General features: G+C 48.7%; 9 protein-coding genes and 1 non-coding gene across 10 annotated transcripts; 2 read left to right on the forward strand and 8 right to left on the reverse strand.

Annotated features, from left to right (window-relative positions):
* Positions 1-68: 68 nt before the first annotated feature.
* Positions 69-859, reverse strand: FPRO_11081 (uncharacterized protein; the record flags this gene model as incomplete). The annotated part of the gene is made up of 2 exons (XM_031232114.1): positions 69-458; positions 518-859. The coding sequence occupies 2 exons, from the start codon at positions 857-859 to the stop codon at positions 69-71; spliced, it is 732 nt and encodes a 243-aa protein (XP_031082084.1).
* Positions 860-1565: 706 nt separating this feature from the next.
* FPRO_11082 (Cytochrome c) lies at positions 1566-2436 on the forward strand (the record flags this gene model as incomplete). Its single annotated transcript, XM_031232115.1, has 3 exons — positions 1566-1575; positions 1979-2264; positions 2412-2436. 3 exons carry the CDS (start codon positions 1566-1568, stop codon positions 2434-2436), a joined length of 321 nt encoding a protein of 106 aa, XP_031082085.1.
* Positions 2437-3362: 926 nt separating this feature from the next.
* On the reverse strand, positions 3363-5633 carry FPRO_11083 (uncharacterized protein; the record flags this gene model as incomplete). Its single annotated transcript, XM_031232117.1, has 1 exon — positions 3363-5633. The coding sequence occupies one exon, from the start codon at positions 5631-5633 to the stop codon at positions 3363-3365; it is 2271 nt and encodes a 756-aa protein (XP_031082086.1).
* Positions 5634-6377: 744 nt separating this feature from the next.
* FPRO_11084 (related to VPS20 vacuolar protein sorting (putative)) lies at positions 6378-7101 on the forward strand (the record flags this gene model as incomplete). The annotated part of the gene is made up of 3 exons (XM_031232118.1): positions 6378-6415; positions 6478-6841; positions 6898-7101. 3 exons carry the CDS (start codon positions 6378-6380, stop codon positions 7099-7101), a joined length of 606 nt encoding a protein of 201 aa, XP_031082087.1.
* Positions 7102-7268: 167 nt separating this feature from the next.
* On the reverse strand, positions 7269-8342 carry FPRO_11085 (uncharacterized protein; the record flags this gene model as incomplete). Its single annotated transcript, XM_031232119.1, has 3 exons — positions 7269-7362; positions 7411-8098; positions 8153-8342. 3 exons carry the CDS (start codon positions 8340-8342, stop codon positions 7269-7271), a joined length of 972 nt encoding a protein of 323 aa, XP_031082088.1.
* A 1448-nt stretch (positions 8343-9790) lies between these two features.
* Positions 9791-10030, reverse strand: FPRO_11086 (uncharacterized protein; the record flags this gene model as incomplete). The annotated part of the gene is made up of 1 exon (XM_031232120.1): positions 9791-10030. The coding sequence occupies one exon, from the start codon at positions 10028-10030 to the stop codon at positions 9791-9793; it is 240 nt and encodes a 79-aa protein (XP_031082089.1).
* Positions 10031-12590: 2560 nt separating this feature from the next.
* FPRO_11087 (putative beta-succinyl CoA synthetase precursor) lies at positions 12591-14178 on the reverse strand (the record flags this gene model as incomplete). The annotated part of the gene is made up of 4 exons (XM_031232121.1): positions 12591-12634; positions 12688-13837; positions 13945-14040; positions 14125-14178. The coding sequence occupies 4 exons, from the start codon at positions 14176-14178 to the stop codon at positions 12591-12593; spliced, it is 1344 nt and encodes a 447-aa protein (XP_031082090.1).
* Positions 14179-15109: 931 nt separating this feature from the next.
* On the reverse strand, positions 15110-15598 carry FPRO_11088 (uncharacterized protein; the record flags this gene model as incomplete). Its single annotated transcript, XM_031232122.1, has 1 exon — positions 15110-15598. The coding sequence occupies one exon, from the start codon at positions 15596-15598 to the stop codon at positions 15110-15112; it is 489 nt and encodes a 162-aa protein (XP_031082091.1).
* Positions 15599-16131: 533 nt separating this feature from the next.
* Positions 16132-16241, reverse strand: tRNA. Its single transcript has 2 exons — positions 16204-16241; positions 16132-16175 (listed from the first exon to the last, which is right to left on the reverse strand). It is a non-coding gene; the product is annotated as a tRNA-Leu (tRNA).
* A 762-nt stretch (positions 16242-17003) lies between these two features.
* On the reverse strand, positions 17004-17741 carry FPRO_11089 (uncharacterized protein; the record flags this gene model as incomplete). Its single annotated transcript, XM_031232123.1, has 2 exons — positions 17004-17041; positions 17093-17741. The coding sequence occupies 2 exons, from the start codon at positions 17739-17741 to the stop codon at positions 17004-17006; spliced, it is 687 nt and encodes a 228-aa protein (XP_031082092.1).
* Positions 17742-17788: the final 47 nt, after the last annotated feature.

Consider the following 17788-nt stretch of genomic DNA (forward strand, 5'->3'; position numbering starts at 1 on the left):
GGAGATCGTTATGCTACAGCTTTATCATACATGCAGATTCTTGCATCTTTGTTTTTTACATAGGCATCTCAGAAGACACCGAACCACTTCTTCTTGGGCTCTTCAACCTTCTCTTGCACCTCGGTCTTTTGCACTGGCTCGTCTTCCACAGCAGTTTGCTCGGGCTTGGGATCCTCCTCACCCTTGCCAAATACAACAGTCACAGGGTCCTTGGTCTCGATTCCGTGCATCTTCATGAAAAGTCGGCGCTTGGCTACATCGTCGAGATGGTTGGTTCGGTGGTCCCTGGCTTTCTCGGCCTTGTCCTTCTCGTGCAAGACAATAACGTTCTTCCAGGCGACGAAGAAGTGGAGAGGGTGCGTCCAGAGGTCTGAGATTGGAGGAACGAGCTCCTTGTATGGAGAGTTGTAGGCGTAGTTCATGAAGAAGGTGAAAACACCAAGGGCGAAAAGAGTTCCCTGGCGGGAGTCAGTATACTGCAAGCAATTGAACAGCCGAAGCTGTAGAGTAGGCATACCATGGTGATAAAAGTATGCAAAAGCCTACTGTGCCAGAAAAAGTGCTCCCATGTCCCCTCGGGAGCCATCATACCGGGATAGTGCTTCTTATTCTGAGCAGCGACCTCGGAAGCGGTGAGCTCAGGGCCATAATGCTTAGGCACATGGTTCTTCTTGAGGCGTGAACCATGAGAAGGAGGATTGAAGCGAGCAGGCTTCTCGAGAACAATGGGCTTTCCCTTTGAGGTCGAGGAGGCGAAGCGAATTCGGATGCTGTTCTGTGAGAGTGGGATGCTGATACCACGCCACAGAGGTCCCTGAAGAGGGAGAAGAAAGCGCGGGATGATGGCGCGAGATGCCATTGTTGGCATGCGAAACAGGTTATAGCGATATGTATCTTTGTTGTTCCACCTCTTAGCCCTGGAGCTTTGTTTGTTGTGGTGGTTTCGTGATGCCCTCACGTCTGCCCAAACAAGAAGAATCTTTTTTCCGGAGCCGTTGAGAAACAAACGAGGTCCCGGGACGGAGGTCCCACTCCGTTTCTTTGAGCCGGCTGACCCTAGGCTGTTTGGGGGTTAGTGCTGTAATGGCCTCAGGTCTTGACAAGGTCACAAGATTCCAGCGACTGAGGAATTTAATTTTTTTTCATGATGAAAGAGCCTGAGGATGACATGACTAGCCCGACCCCGGAAAAAAAGCCATCGCCGATAGAGGACCCGCTTTCAGGTGTTATGTCCCGACTTTACCCGGAGCCACATTCACAGTCGACAGGGGGAGAATGTCGGCTTACTTACTCTTGCGCTGTGATTGGTTGAAAATGTATCAGCCACCTGTGGCGCTCTAAGAGAATTGAGCGATCCGGCGTGGTCCTAAGCCAGTCGTGTCATGCTGTCATAAAGTTTTATTTTCTTGCTTCGGATCTTTTTCTTCCTCTCTCTCTCCCTCTTTTCTTTTTTCCCACATCCACACTCTCAACCCTCAATCCACTTGTTGCTCTCGTCTTTGGCTAACGCCTCTCGTTGAAATTACTACCACCTTTTAACTCCTTAATCACAAACCACATTCACAATGGCTGGCGGTAAGTCTATTCTCACAGCTTGCTTTGGTCTGCGCCGGTTGTAGCGCAAGGCTTCGAGAGATGCAATTGAGGAAAATGAAAGGGGAGACGCTTTTCGCAGAGGATATCACGGCTTTCAATTCGAGTCTCGAGGGAATTTGGGTCTTGCACAATGGCAGAGAGTCATGCTTTGGTCACCAGCTTAGGTTGGCCCGCTGACCCTGTTGCCTGCGTCATTTACCCAGAACCGGTTTTCCCACGACCACGAAGTGTTCAACCAAGACTCACCAACAACTCGTGCCACGCCTCTAAAACACCAAAGCGACTCTTCTTTCGTCCTCTCATCAGACTCACGAACCTTGTCTACGCAGCCTCACCAGAGCCAAAACTCACTCGAACTCATTCACTAACTCACAATGTGCAGGCGATATCAAGAAGGGTGCCAACCTCTTCAAGACTCGATGTGCTCAGTGCCACACCGTTGAGAAGGACGGCGGCAACAAGATCGGCCCTGCCCTGCACGGCCTCTGGGGCCGCAAGACTGGTTCCGTCGAGGGCTACGCCTACACCGATGCCAACAAGCAGAAGGGCATTGAGTGGAACGACGACACTCTCTTCGAGTACCTCGAGAACCCCAAGAAGTACATCCCCGGTACCAAGATGGCCTTCGGTGGCTTGAAGAAGGCCAAGGACCGCAACGACCTCATTGCGTAAGTTTTTTTACTCTGTTGAGTCGCAGTCAGCTCTGGACAATCGCTTGCTTGTAGTCATCGAGAACTACATTGCTGCACTAATTCCAAACTGCCACGCACTCATTCCCCCACTGTATTACAGCAGTTACTAACATGTCTTCGCAGCTACCTCAAGGACTCTACCAAATAAGCGACTATAGATCGCGTGTAATGTTACGACTTTCGATAGATGGGGACCGCCAGGGGGCGTTTGTACTATAGACTCTACACAGCACTTGTTAAGACATGCCACGTGCTTCGTATCCTATTCCCATCTCTCCTCTTTATGCGACTTCCGTCCGATACAACACAACCGTCTTTTTCAACCAAGAAGAAAGCCCGGCGTTGATTTGAGGCGGAAAACAGGAATGGCATGAAACCAAAATTAAACGTGTCCGCATCATAGCCCGATTTTGTTACGATAGAGATATTAAAATATTTGTTCTACTCTCGGATCTGTTCACTTCATTCATGCCTCATAATTATGCACTTGGAATCAATTGTGAACGTCATTTTTACCATGATACGATGCCACGAACCAATCTCAATGCCGTCGATTCCGATTACATGTCCACTCCCCGATACCCGAGCGCCCCGTAAAGAGGGTCATCCGCGCAAACCGGTTCTTTTTCATGAGCATGTTTCTATCATTTTTCGATCCCACTTCAAGTTTTTTCTCATCATGACTTTGTGATTGCCGAGCTATTTCCGTGTGCCTCCGTTGCTCCGGCGGCGTATGCGGGACCTGCGGCGATCGGCGGGCGGTGTGCTTGTCTCTGATTTTTTTTGGAGATTTTGCTTTTTTTTACCCCTGACATGAAAATGAGGTTTCATTGACAGGTTTGGAGAAATTTTGAGCCACCGTGGCTGACATCGGTTGGGGTTCGGTGTGACGTGATGAGACATGGTGAGAGAAAGGAGAAAGCCAGATTCAGTGTTGCGACGAGTTTCTTGAAAAGATTGTGCCTTTAGGATCTCTTTAGACTATATTTATAACTCTAAGAACAAACGAAGTCGTAAATTTAGATGACATTATCTAAACTAAGGAATATACTCTAGTATCATCATAAAAATTATCTAAGATTTCCCTAACTTTACCTCAAGTTTTCGGTAAGTCTCAGGATTCTGCACACTTCTATAGGTGGTGGAAAGGGCATGCTCCCAATCCACCCCATCGATCTCAGCTTCTGGTTTGGCCCCTTGAAGGCATCGTCGAAGGGCACTTTCGGCAGCCTTCACATGAAGGCCACCTAGATCAGCACCGCTAAAGTCAGTGCAACGGGGATCTCGAGCAACAGGCTCGAGGCGGTCAAATTCCTCGGCTGTTGCGTCGGGGTGATTTGTGCGATAGATGGCTCGGAGGATATCGACCCTCTCGTCAGGAGTAGGTAGGTCGATGAAAAGGCGCACATTGAGACGGCCGGGTCGAAGCATGGCCGGGTCGATCATATCTGGTCTATTGGTTGTGCCGATGACATATACACCTGTGCGATCTTGAACACCATCGAGCTCGGTGAGAAGAGCATTGACAACGCGAGTGCCTGCCTCTGTGGAAGCATTGTCACGCTTCGGCACAAGAGAATCCATTTCATCGAAAAAGAGAATACACGGAGTTGATGAGCGCGCCCGGTTGAATAGCTCACGCACTGCGCGCTCTGATTCACCGACATACTTATTGAGAAGTTCCGGCCCGTTGATAAGGATGAAGCTTGCCTGTGCTTCGTTGGCGACAGCTTGGGCGACGAGGGTTTTACCACAACCGGGAGGTCCCCAAAGAAGGCAGCCAGCTGGACGAGCAAGACCAGCACGCCGGTAGAGCTCGGGGTCTTTGATTGGTCCGATGATTGACATATTGAGCTGGTCGCGAGCAGCCTGGAGAGCACCGACCTGCTCCCAGGAGACGTTGGGGATGACAGTGAAGCCTTCTTTTCGTAGGGAGGGGGTGAAACTTTTGATGGCTTTTTTGAAATCTTCTTGGGTCAGGGGTGTGTTCTGAGGCTCAGGAAAGAGAGTAGGAAGTTGTTCGTCCGCAAGTTCCATCAGATCGGGCAAGTCAGATGACAATGGAGATGGATATTCAAGGTGTTTGTTATATTGAGCAACGTCCAAAAGGCGTTCAGATGCAATTTGCTGTGCGAGTGTCGCGACGTTAATAATGTCAGCGCCGACGAAACCATGTGTAATCTTGGCCAGCTCTGCGAAGTCGACACTCTCTGACAGGTCCTTGTCCCTGGTAACGAGCTTGAGGATATCCTGACGGGCCCCAAGATCTGGGATCCGCATCTGGAGCGTACGTTCGAAAAGGCCAGTTTTGAGGACTGTTGGGTCGACATCTGTGATTCGCGATGTTGTCGCCATGGCTAAAATGTGTCTGTCCTTGTCTTGCTCAGTTGCTATGCGCTGCATCTGTCGCATGAACTGTATAACATTGCGGCGATGGCCTTCACTATGGCTGCTACCTTCAGGTTTGGGCATGTACCAGTCGAGCTGCTCGATGAGGATGATGCATGGGGCTATTTTCATGCCTTCTTCAATTGCATCGTTCAAGCTTCTTTCCAGGCGCTCTGGTTCTTCGAAACAGCCTGTCAGAGACACAATCGGGACGTCGATTTTCGAAGCAAGGAATCTAATGAGCGTCTTTTTGCCAATTCCAGGCGGGCCTGAGAGCAGGATTCCTGGGACCTTTCGCCAGCGGCTGAGAGCGAACTGCTCTGGCCATTTCAAAACGTGATGTGTTTGTTTGCAGAGCTCTGTGTAGATTTCGGTCACGCCTCCGATGTGTATCGAGCTAGAAGGATGTTCGACCTTGTGGCGGCTCGTCTTTTGCGTTTTCTTCAGAGGTGCTTTGTCTTGCTTTTCCGTAGGCGCAGCATCTGTATCCGTCATGGCACCCTTAGGCGTTATTGCTCCATCCTTCGCCCGCTCTTCGCCATCTTCCTGCACTCGTCGCTTCTTGATCGCGCGAGGTGCTTCGCCGGTAGGTGGAGTCGCCGTTTCTGCAGCCGTAGCGGTTGGCGTGCTCTGATGCCAGTGCTTCGTCATTTGTCTGTTGAGAAGGAAACGCTCGTCGTCGGGCTTGGGTGGTTCTTCGAGTTCAGCTTCAGAGTCGCTTGAGTCGCCTAGCTCTTCTTTGCGGAATTGAAGTACACGATCGATTGAATCTTCCAAGGGGCGCTTCTTTTGTCGGCTGAGGCTGGAATTTGACCTCTTGATAGCGTCATAGACGGCTGTTGTGGTCTTGAAGGGCTTGCCGTCGTTCGCATCTTCGAGCTTCTTCATAACCATGTATACATCGCGATCGAGGCCCTGCCTCAGGTTGAGGCGAGGCCTTTTGGCTCCTAGAGTCATTATCACTAAGGACTATGTCGCGTCACCGACGATCGGGCTTTGGTGTTGATGGGAGGTTCAAGATTTCCGAAGACTGAACGGGGAAAAAAAAGTTAAGTGCTGGGATGGTGACAAAATAAAAAGAACAGCCAGTGCTTCAGAGACAAATATGGTTCTTTAAGATTGAAATTGAAACTGACTTACTACCACTTTCGTGAGAAATACAATTTAATGCTTATATATCAATTCGACTCGTTTAGTCGTATCATGACTCTCAGCGTTCTTCCTCGGTGTTGTGTTATGCCTTACATGGAGTTTATATCTTACTTACCTAGGTACTGGCCTTACAATGTGTGTGACCAGATACCTATTGTACAATTGAAGTGGTCCTACTATTTGACTTACAGATAAGGTATATCATTAGATCTAAACTCAGGAAACTTGCTATAAATCTCTTATGCTTTGCTCAAAGCTTTACCGAAGTTTTATAATCTTTACTATATGGAAACGTCAGGTCAATAATTACTATTCAGAATCTGCTCAAGGTATTATGTCAACTTAGAGGGGTCTGGCTTATCGATAAGATCCTGGACCCCAGTATCGGCGCCGATGACGATGGTCTCCCTCGTGACAATCGCTCGCTATCATTGAAGCGAAATCAGAAACCTCACACTCCCTGCCTCGACTTGAACAGCCAACACAGCTTCTCCTGATAATCTCTCGATAAGCTCATACGCCACCAAAACCATCCTCACGATTCTCATCATGGGCGGAAACGCAAGTAAAGTCACAGCCCAGGACAAGTCCGTCTCTCCCACCCCCCGCGATTGCGCTCGTGACCGCCTTCAATACTAATAATCTTCAGGGCCATCCTGGACATGAAGAACCAGCGCGATAGACTTCACCAATACCAACGGCGCATAACAGTCCTCACGGATAAAGAGACCGATATCGCAAAGCAGATGCTGGCCAAGGGTGACAAGAAGCGCGCTCTGCTAGCCCTACGGCGCAAGAAGTATCAAGAGTCACTACTAGCCAAGACAGATGCGCAATTAGCTCAGCTGGAGAAATTGACGAACGATGTCGAGTTTGCGCTTATACAGAAGGATGTGGTGTTTGGTTTGCAGCAGGGTACAAAGGTTCTGAAAGAGATTCATGCTGAGATGGGTGGTATTGAGAATGTGGAGAAGTTGATGGGCGAGACGGCAGAGGCTATTGCATATCAGCAGGTATGTTGACTCTATACTCTTGCAGCACCGGCTGCAGTATACTTACACTCTTCTAGGAAGTTAGCGATATGCTCGGAGGTCGTATCTCGAACCAAGACGAGCAAGAGGTGGAAGACGAACTGGAAGCCCTCGAAGCCGAACTCACAGGCCCAGCCAAGTTACCCTCCGTACCCGTGGCGAATCTACCAGAAGTACAGAAGAATCAAGAAGTCGAGGCACAAGCCGAGAGAGCGAAGCAACCAGCAATGCTGGCAGCATAGACGAGGAGCGAGCGAGACATTTTGGATTCAAGCCATTTTGGACAGAGCATTTTACATTTCGAGACGTTCTACTATACTTAGACTTGGGTGTATACAGCGGGCAACACGAGGCGTTGAGGCATTTCTGCATTTGAATCATGAAATACAGTATCTTGAACTTCTATCTGCTATGTGTACTTGCTGATGAGTTTTCTCATGATGGACATGGCGCCTCCTCGGTAGCCACCGCCGAACATGGCATAGTGGTTGAGGTGGTGGTATCTGAGACGATATTAGTACTGTGGAGTTTGAGGGAAGGGGTGGTCTTACAGTTCGTATAGCTTCACTCTGTCTGGCCACTCAGCTACTGGCTCTGCCTTTGGCACCAGGTTGTGGTACTCTTTCCAGAAGTGATTGGTGAAGCCTCCAAACATGTTCATGATACCGAGCTCAAACTCAGAGTGGCCATATACAGCTGAGGGGTCGTAGACAACTTCTTCGCATCCGCCTTGGCCCGCGATTTGCCCTTTGGAATGATTTCCGCTCCATAAATCACCATGGATAACGACAGGCTTGATGTTCTTTACAACACCATCCCCAATGAGCCGTGGAACTACCTTGCTAGCAACTGTCTCAACAACTTCTTCGAGTTCTGGATCAGCACCATTGTTGCGAACTGCCTGACGCGCGATGTGTCTCAGACGGTTATTAGCGTAAAAGTCAGCCCACGAGTCTCGCCATGAGTTATCTTGCTCTGTAGCACCGCAGCATGTAGGTACTGGGAATCCAAACATGGGTTTGTCGTATCCTTCCGGGATGGGGGCTGGTGTTGTGTGTAGCTGCGCAACCTTTGAAGCTAGAGTCTTGCCTGAACCACCAGGTGCTGATGACCCCAGATCGAGAAAGTCAGTAGCGAGGAAATATTGACCTGGGCGGCCTGTGAGGGCTCCGTGGGCATGAGATCTTGGACAGAAGTTGGGAACTGAGTCTGCTATGGCGTTAAGGGAGGCATGTTCACCTGAGCTCTGTTAGATCATGATATCAGACAGTAATGTATAAAACATGTACTGACCCCTAAACATAACTTCCGCTTCCTTCCCTGTCCCAGTCTTGACAAAGTAATTCAAGGGCTTCCCGTCCTTCTCAGACGTTATCTTGAAAGTAGAAGCAAAGCCCGATCCACCATGAGAGTTGATAGCCGAGTTGGCGGGGTCCAGCCCCAGGGCCTCAACGATGGCGGGGTCGACTTTTGTATGTGGCATAATATGCAGAGGTTTCGGGGTATACAAGTGTGGCAATATTTAGGTACGCGAGTTGTTTGCGGTGTTTTCCAAACTCGACTTGGCTGATATGAAGATGGGAAGATTGAGTGGGATGATGAGGTGACGTCAAAGCTTTGGTGTTAGTAATGCGAGAATATGCACGGAAGCTTGGAGCATTGCAACGTAGTGACTTATCCTGCTTATTTTTCTGAAATTATTTAGATATAGAGGTATAGATATGATGTTATCATTTCATCATAGCAAGATGTGACCGTAGACGTTGTTTAGTGAGTATCCAAGCCGTGTGTCTCTGTAACTAGACTGTTCGCTTCACCAGGGCGCCTTCAAGACCACGACCAGGCCAAGTTCGTTATCAGAGCAAGCAAAGGACCATCTTGATCTCGTGAGTGCAGCACTCAATCAAATAGCATCGCTCTCATGGGCCACTGCTGCTAGAAGCCTAATCGGAGGTCCATGTCCACATCTCCAAGGCCGGAGCTTTTTGACCCGGAGTGGGTGGGGCCGGTCGGAAGCTAACTGTAATTCACGGCGCCGGTCTTTTGCATACCGGGCCGTCCTCCGGATAGTCTTGCAGAGAAGAAGCCGTCTCTCTTACTGTAAGGAACTATATTCAAACATGCGTGTGCCAGGGTAGAAGTGCGAAACGAGTTTCTTCGGCATAGTCATCAGATTAGAAGATACAGTTGCTGACAGTGACACTTTACATAGACAACCAAAGAGCTGCCCCCGATGAACCTATAAACAGTAATTTAAGCAGTGAGGTAACCAAGTCAGAGATTATCTCATGTCTCATGTTGAGCCAAAAATGTACTAGGCTTACCATGTCACGAGTGAATGGGCGAGAATCTCGAATACTACATAGTATGACATTTGCAGCCCAATTCCATGCTTTTCTTTTGTGGGTGCCAGAAGACCTTAGATCTGAAGAGTACCTGCAGGATCTTCCAGATCACTCTACTCTTGGCCAATATCTTGAATGACAAGGCAGTTGCTGTGCGGCTCCTGGTCAAACAGATCCTAGCTGTTTCTACTCAAATCATACGGTCGCTTCCATGAAGAGAACAGGGGATGATCGGGTCCGACCATGATGATACTTTCACATTACGATGATACAATAATGAAAGGACATCTTCTATACTCTATTCAGTAGTATCAGGCAGGTACCTTATCTAACATAATAATACGTAAACTCCGCCTCGGAGCCGATCCGAATCAGCACTCCACCCATCGGATGAGCCCACATCGGCCCCGTCAAATCCAAGCCCAATCAAATTCCCGTCATGTTTCTGATGTGACAATGACATGCCTTGTTATTTCCGAGCAAACGCCAATCGCAAGTAATGGTATAGATCAAGAACTCCATAAGATAAAACTCGCTGTTCGTTCCGATAGTAATTCGTCAGACCGGGGTGTGTGTGTGTTCGGTCTTATTGCTTGGTGGGGGTCTCAATGTATGAGGATGCAGCGTATGTTGTACCACTGCTGAGTGATGCATTGTCTGAGTCAACGGTTGATGATTGTGATGAGGAGGACATGGAGAATGATGCTGAGTTGTTGGAGTGTGAACCACCGTTGAAGCAGGTTGTGCATGGGCATAGAGGGTTGTTGGTCATTGGTGGAGGAGGTGCACAGTGACGAGCGAACCAACTCTTGACTGAAGAAGGCATCTTGAGTATGAGTGAGGTTGATGTAGTTGTTATCGTTGAAGTAGTGTCGAGTAAGGTAGTAAGATAAAGATGTAAGACTCGTTGGACTGAAGGATATCTCAAGTGTAACGTGAAGTTAGTTGTGTGTAAGTCGCTTGCTAAGATCAAAGAAGACAAGAATAAACTACAGTTCCACGAAAGAATGAAGAGGATGTCTTGGGTATTTATGTTTCTTCACTTCTATAGCATGTGGGACCAACAAACCAACCCGAGCTTCTCCTTTGCAAAAGTATTCTTTCTTATGCATCAAAAATCTCGAAGCCATCCAAGCCCAAGACTAGACCAAGGCCATCCCTGACCCATGCACGGCAACAAAATGGGGCAGCCTCCTCTTCTCAGCCGGATACCGAGAGACGTCCGGGAAAAGAGTGGGTTCGCAAATCTACAGATCAAATCACGATGCCTTCACTTTTTACCACGTCTTCTTAGACGTTTTATATCTCCTCCTGCGAATCTCTCTCTTGACCGAATATCCCCAGAGCCAAGACCCTTTCTTACATGGGATGGATTATGGCGCGGTTTTTGTTTCCCCTCACGAGAAGTAAATCTCCATTTCCCCGCGTTTTCCCCCCAATCGTCGGCCTGGGGAATAGGGGACACGTGCTAGACGGGGGATAAGCGCGGCAACTGGTTAAAGTTGTGGCCTTATTTCGACGTGCAGTCGCAGTTACATTGGGTTTAACGGCTTGTGAAGTTTGGGTGTTGCGTGTTGAGGAGGAAGTGGTTTGGAGGCGTTGGCACGTGAGGTCGACGGATGATTGAGTGAGCTCACTGCGAGCCGGGACTGCAAAGGTATAGCATAGAAGTAATTGGCTGTAGAGTTTATATTACTGTTTGTAACAACTACTATGGTCTAATGGTAATAGGTATGTTGTTGTCACAAGCTGATAGATACTAAACCGACCTATAACCAGTAACGGTTGACTTAGACGCCTTTAACCTCACTTATAAAAACAACTGCAAGTAAACACAATTAACCCTTCTCGAATCTCCCCTTTCTCCAAATCACCCTATATTCCATCATAGCTCACCATCAGCCTCATCTCTATAATCCCCAACATCACGAGACTCACCATCATCTACAGATTCCATCTCAGATTCTCTTCCCGCGTCGGTCTTGGGTCGGCATTCGCAAATCCTACCTCACACCTCCTCTCGCCTCTATGAAACTTGCTTTCATGCGGCTCTTCCGCAGTGGATCTGGAAATGAAACCGACGCAATTCCCGCCTCGAACCTCAACGGAACGAGAACCCATTGGTTAGAAGCTGTTGCCCCTTTGCGGCTCGATCCGATGTCTTATCTACGTCAGGAGATTTTCATCATTGAGACGTGGGTCTTTGGCAAGGGGAATAACCGAGGATAAGCTGGGAAAATCTTGTTCAGAGATTTCATTTCGTGAGTCATGGATATCTGTGCTCAAGGGGGGTTATCATACACATATGATGTGATAAATGCTGTGGAGATGAGAGGTGAGAAAAGAGAAAAGTCATGATATGGACAAGGAGTCGTGGAAAGTTGAGGCTGACTTTAGGTTGTGATGGTGTGCGGCGAGACGAGAGATCGCCAAGCCTTGCCCATGATGGTTGGTCTTCAACTACACGTTGATGATCTGAACTAGAGTTATTCCCGAATGATTTCTTCTTCCTTCTTGTTTCTTTCACTTGAACAGGCCCTCTCAATATTCGACATACTATCTATCATCTAAATTTAATCCATTAATAATGCATTTTGTCAACAAGCTGAAATCATCCCATTATGAGCTAAGAATGCGGCTCTGAGACGATGCATGAAATTGGATGGACCCTTACATCCGAGAGGCTTATTAGCCGAGTCTGGACCGAAACATCGAATTGTCTTCTTATACATAATTAGTCCAACAGCCCATCTGTGACTTGTTCCGTTCACTCAATAGACAGACTTGACTTTGTTGAGAATGACTCTTCCGGCCCCTCAGCTATTCACACCACTCAAGAACCCGTCGCAATACCATGTAGACTCCAATCAAACCAAAGTTGGCTGCGTGGAACAATCATCTTCTATCATGCCTGGGGTCGAAGGGAGTGCAATTATGAGTCTTGAGAGTCTCAGTGTCTACTCATCTCACGAGATATGACGACTCGTTACCCTTGATCTCACACGCCAAGCCAAATCACGAATCATAGCATTAGGAACACAACAGCTGCAGGGCGTGGATACGCGAAAAATCATCTTATTGGAGACCATATCGCCCGTCCATCCTTTGAATCATCCGTCCTTCTATCGAACCAATCGGACACATTCGAGAGCATCGAAACCATGTGTCTTTACGAGCAGCGAGCTCTCCAAAGACCGACCGATGCATGCTAAATTAAAAAAACAGGAATATCCACCCATGTCTCCCACTCTTTTTCATGAGTGTTTGTTTCATCTACTCTCGGTTTTGGTTGGAACCGCAGCCTCCTGGAGCTCAAGTCTCACATCTTGTTATTATATCATATCCTTCACCACTGCTCATCTAACAGCATTTTCAAGTGGAGCTGTTTAGATACCGAGGGTGAACTCGACACCGACATCGATGTCACGGGCTATTCGAGTGTTAGCAATCAGAACAGGCACTATAGGGGTCAAGGCAACTTACCCATCTTGACGACCTTGGACAGCTGGACAGCCTTCTCGGCGGCGGTTTGTAGGTCATCGATGGAGAAGATCTTAAGACCGGAGTCGTTGATGAGCTGGTGAGCCTGCTCAACGTTGGTGCCCTGGAGACGAGCAATGATGGGAATTCGGAGGTTCATGCTCTCAACGGTCTTGATGAGACCAGTGGCGATAGCATCACATCGGACGATACCACCGAAAATGTTGACAAAGATGGCGGTGACCTTAGCATCGCTGGTGATGAGCTCGAAAGCCTCTCGGATAGCAGCCGGAGTGGCACCACCACCAACGTCGAGGAAGTTAGCGGGCTGACCTCCGTTCAGCTTGATGATATCCATGGTGGCCATGGCAAGACCGGCACCGTTGACAAGGCAGCCGATATCACCGTCAAGCTTGATGAAGTTGAGGTTGGACTCAGCAGCGCGGACCTCATCGGGGTCCTCCTGGGTGGTGTCGCGCCACTCAAAGACGTCCTTCTGTCGGAACTCGGCGTTGTCGTCGAAACCGAACTTGGCGTCCATGCAGAGAACCTTGTGGTCGGAGGTCTCAGAGAGGGGGTTGATCTCAATCTGGGTAGAGTCCTTCTCGGTGAAGATCTTGTAGAGCTTCTGGATGGTGTCCTTGGCCTCCTCGATGCACTGCTCGCTGAAGCCAAGCTTAGTGGCAATATCGCGGGCAACCTCGTCGGTGACACCAACGTTGATGTCGATGTAGTTGGTGTTGATGGCATCGGGGGTCTCCTTGGCAACGGTCTCAATGTCCATACCACCCTGGGAAGAGGAGACAATGACGGGGCACTGGTTCTGACGGTCCATGAGGATGGCGAGGTAGAACTCACGGCGAGCAAACTTGCGCTCGCAAATGTAGACAGCGTTGCAGAGACGGCCGCCAGCGCCCGTCTGCTTGGTGATGAGGTTGTGGCCGATCATCTGCTCGGCGAACATCTCGGCCTCGTGGGGAGAGTAGATGACACGGACACCGCCCTTCAGGCCGTTGTCGAAGGTACCCTTTCCTCGGCCACCGGCAAGGACCTGGGCCTTGATAACCATATCATCGTTGCCAATCTTCTCAGCGATCTCCTTGGCCTCCTTGGCGGACTTTGCGACGGAGCCCTTGGGGACACCAATGCCGTACTGTTGGTGGTTAGCAGCCGTGGTTTCTTTTGAGGTGAGTCCCGTAGTTTGCATTTCGTAGTATCGACGATCGTCAAGGGGGGGACATTGAGTAGATAAAACCTTACCTGTCGGAGGAGGTCGGCAGAGAGGTACTCGTGAATGCTCAGAGCTCGTCGTTGTTGAACGCCGGGGAATCGAGCGGCAGGGGCAGCAAACTGGAGCTATTAACGTCAAGGTTAGCAACTGTTTGTATATATCAAGCGCATCACCAAGCTTTTGTTTAGCGGGCGATAACTGGGACGTACCTTTGAGGCGCTGAGGGCCGAAGCCACAGCACGACTACGGCCGAGCTTGAACATTGTGACGGATAAAGGAAGAGGGGAGATTGGGGATATGATCGAGAAAGAGGGGGACTTCGGGGGGATAAAGAGAAGGGGAGAGAGAGGGAGAGAGCGGTTTAGATCGTCACAAGGAGGTAACAGTAGGTAGAAAAAGAGGTTTTCGGATGACGAGGAAAACCAAATCCACGAAGCTACGGCGCTCAATCAATCAGGAGCCTCAGACCGACCACTAACCTAGGCCTGTGCTCTGTGGTTTGATCCACTATTTTGGGCACGGGATTTGTCGGGCTAACTTGGAGACAGACGGGAGACAAGTAGGTATTAAGTTAGTACGGAAAAAGACATTCACCGATTTGATAATGATATAATAATTGTTGTGTTTGATTGTGGTGCATTTCGTGTTTGATGATGATAGTGCCTTTGTTACCCGTTTCTTGTCTCTAAAACTGAATCTATCTATCTATACTCTGTAACAGACTTGACCTCAACGTCCTCGGCGATGCTATAAAACATATCGCTTCTCCGAGCAAATGACACGACATGACATGACATGACAGCCAACATCTGTTCCCGCGGGCTCGTCACATTTGCATTGCATTGGATCTCGGTGACCAAGATCCATCATCTACCGTCTCAGGGCTCTGGTAGTTCCACTCTTTTACTAACCGCCAAACCTGTTCCAGCGCGGCACAAGACTACCGGGCTATGAAAACCGGTCATGCAAATCCGTCTCGGGTGAGTCCAAGGTGAAGCACGAATAAAAAACGTTGTCGTTGGACACCAAAACGTCTCCGGGTTTCGGCTACAATAGGCTTGTTGTTGACCGTATTTCCCCCACATGGAGAAAGACGTCCAGTGATAGGATACCTGCCAAATGGAAGTCTTCATCTTCATGATGTTCTCTATTTTAGGTATACGAAATAGAGTTAATGTCTCATCAGAGACCAATTCATGTAAACCCGCTAAACGGTGTCCCTATAACCTTCCCCTTATCATCCCATCTCACTCCTTCGCCTCTCAAAAGCTTCCTCTTCTCATCAAGAGTGATTCCCTCACCATCTTTAGGCCACTTCCCCTTGAACCCACCCAGCGCACCTCCAGTAGCCACAACGCGGTGGCATGGCACTTCTGGTGCGAATGGATTCCGTCGCAGGGCATTCCCTACGGCTCTTGGTGACGACTTTAAATGCGCAGCCATGATACCGTATGTTGAGAAGCTCCCCCGTGGGATCTGGCAGAGAAGTGTCCATACACTCTTCTCGAACGGCGTGCGGCTGGATGCTTCGATGAGAGCTAGTTGAGAAGCCATGATTGTGGTGAAGTCGGCGGGCGAGGTTGGGGCAGTAGGTGATGATTGTTTCTCGGTCTTTGTAACTTTGACTTTGCGATCTTCTTGGGGCTCTTCAAGAGATCGCTTGCTTTTAGTGATGGCTGCCATAGCTTTGTCTCAACAGCAGTGGTACAATGAGTGAAGCGCGTTGAACTATATGTAAGGGTAAGTTCCAAGTTGTGGGTATTGGCTGTGTGATGGCTTGCAATGTCTGCATGAATTCAAAGAGTAAACGGAAGGGTCACGATTTAAATCACGGTCATTAAAGATGCGTCACGTCAAAGGGCGTGGTCGACGCCAACATCTAAAGCAACACATATCGCGAAGTCATGTGACCCACATCAATAGGCAGCCATACTGGTACATGCTGTACAAATAAATGGCTTAGATATAGATAATATACCAGAGAATGTATAATAGTAAATACTTCCGGGGGTGAAGTATCTCTTTATCAGCGTAGGCAAAGTGACATTCATGATGTGGCTTGTAGTCTCTCGACTTACACAAGCTCCATACGCAGCTTATAGTAAAGGACAGTCATGGATACAGAGCTAATCAGTTATACAATAACATCTATATATCTATCTTTTCACATATAAAAGCAAAAAGAAGTCATATTCACGGAGGATCGAAAAAAGAATTGTCAAGATTGGGATTCTAACCCAAGAATCTTTCGATACTGCAAGAACCCAGTTAACCGGACAAGACAACGTCTTGAGTGCAGCGCCTTAGAACACCCGACCATCTTGACCTCATCCGAAGATATGATTGATATAAGCAAGAGAAACAATCAGTCTGCCGTCTCATCTTCTCAATGGCTTCTACTCTGTATCCCAGATGGACCAGGGCATCTAATTCACTTGAGAACAGCTGAGTCTCTCCGGTTCATTTAGCATTATATGACAAACTTCTTCTCCAGTATTAACAGTCTGGTGCTTCGCGAGCTACGTCGTCTCACACATCGCAAGTCTTCCGTACTGAGCGTCCTTGCCCTAGTGCTTAACACGAGAACAGAGGGCAGGGCAAAGGGAAGTGTGACAGTAGTGGATTCAGTATGTGACCAATGATAACATTTTCACAAGTTCATCATTTCGATCTACAAAAGTTTCCCTTAATCGTGTCCATATCATTATTCCATGTCTCCTCATTTCTGTACCAAAAAGCGGCACGGTGGTATATATGTATGTATGTATGATGTTTTTCTCAAACAGAGGGAGGTGATGTCTCCAATCTAACCCAACGCCAATGATTATGCCGATCCTAGTTACGGGGTTGCCATGCCTGCTCCCGGCGGCTCCTGTTTTTGGTTTTTACAAGACGCGATTCGCAAATGCTTCTATGCATGCTGTTTTTCGCTGAACTTTAATCATTTCCGGACTCTCGTGTCTCTTGTGCTGAGAGGACGGGACGGCTTTTAGAACATCCCTTTCGTTCAAGCATGAATGACGTCGTCTCGTGAGTGATGTTTCGTTTTCGTATTTACTGGTGCGATGACCAAACGGTGGCCTCCATTCTAGACCATGAAGGACTCTCCGCAGCCGCATTCCTCCTCTAAGAGGTCTGTTAGTACTATGACGAGCTGTGACTCTTGTGGCAACTTACTGATGTTCGGATTCTTGAACACAAACCGCTGGTTAAGCTTGTCCTCAACATAATCCATCTCACTCCCAATGATGCTAAACAGCGCCTTGCTATCAATCAAGACCTTGACGCCATCTTGCTCAACCGTCTCGTCAAAAGCACCGGGCTTGTCGACGTATTCAAGATGATACGCCAAGCCACTGCATCCTCGGTTCCGTACTCCGACCTTGATGAGCTTCGGTTCCGGCTGATCCAGCAATTCTCGCAATTGCTCCACCGCAGAGGGTGTCAACTTCATAGCGGCCTTGCGCGGTCGTAGCTTAGATCGTGGTCTAGTTGCCTTTGGCTTCTGAGCTTCTGTTTCGCTGAGCTTCGGAGCTGATGCCGATGTGGCGGGAGTAGCATTGTGTGTTGGCGCGGGTTCTTGTTGCTTAGGTGGTTGAGGATGCTGAGGTTGTTGAGGAGGAGGTCGCGTCTCGTGGACTTTAGGAAGAGGATCAGGTTGTGTTATTGAAGTTTCGGGAACGTCGTCGTTTCTCGGAGGCGTCGAGGTATGTGTTGGGAGAGTGTATGAGTGGTAGGACACAGCGAGAGGTTTCGACGTTGAGAATTGCCTCAGAGGGCATCCTCGTCGCAGGGCGATTCTCGTTATCGATCTCGAGGCAAACATTGTGGGCGCATGTGGTGGTGTTGTTGTTGAGGTTGAGGATTGGTATC

Source organism: Fusarium proliferatum, assembly GCF_900067095.1.
Source record: "Fusarium proliferatum ET1 genome assembly, contig: FPRO_scaffold005, whole genome shotgun sequence".
NCBI classification, from domain to species: domain Eukaryota; kingdom Fungi; phylum Ascomycota; class Sordariomycetes; order Hypocreales; family Nectriaceae; genus Fusarium; species Fusarium proliferatum.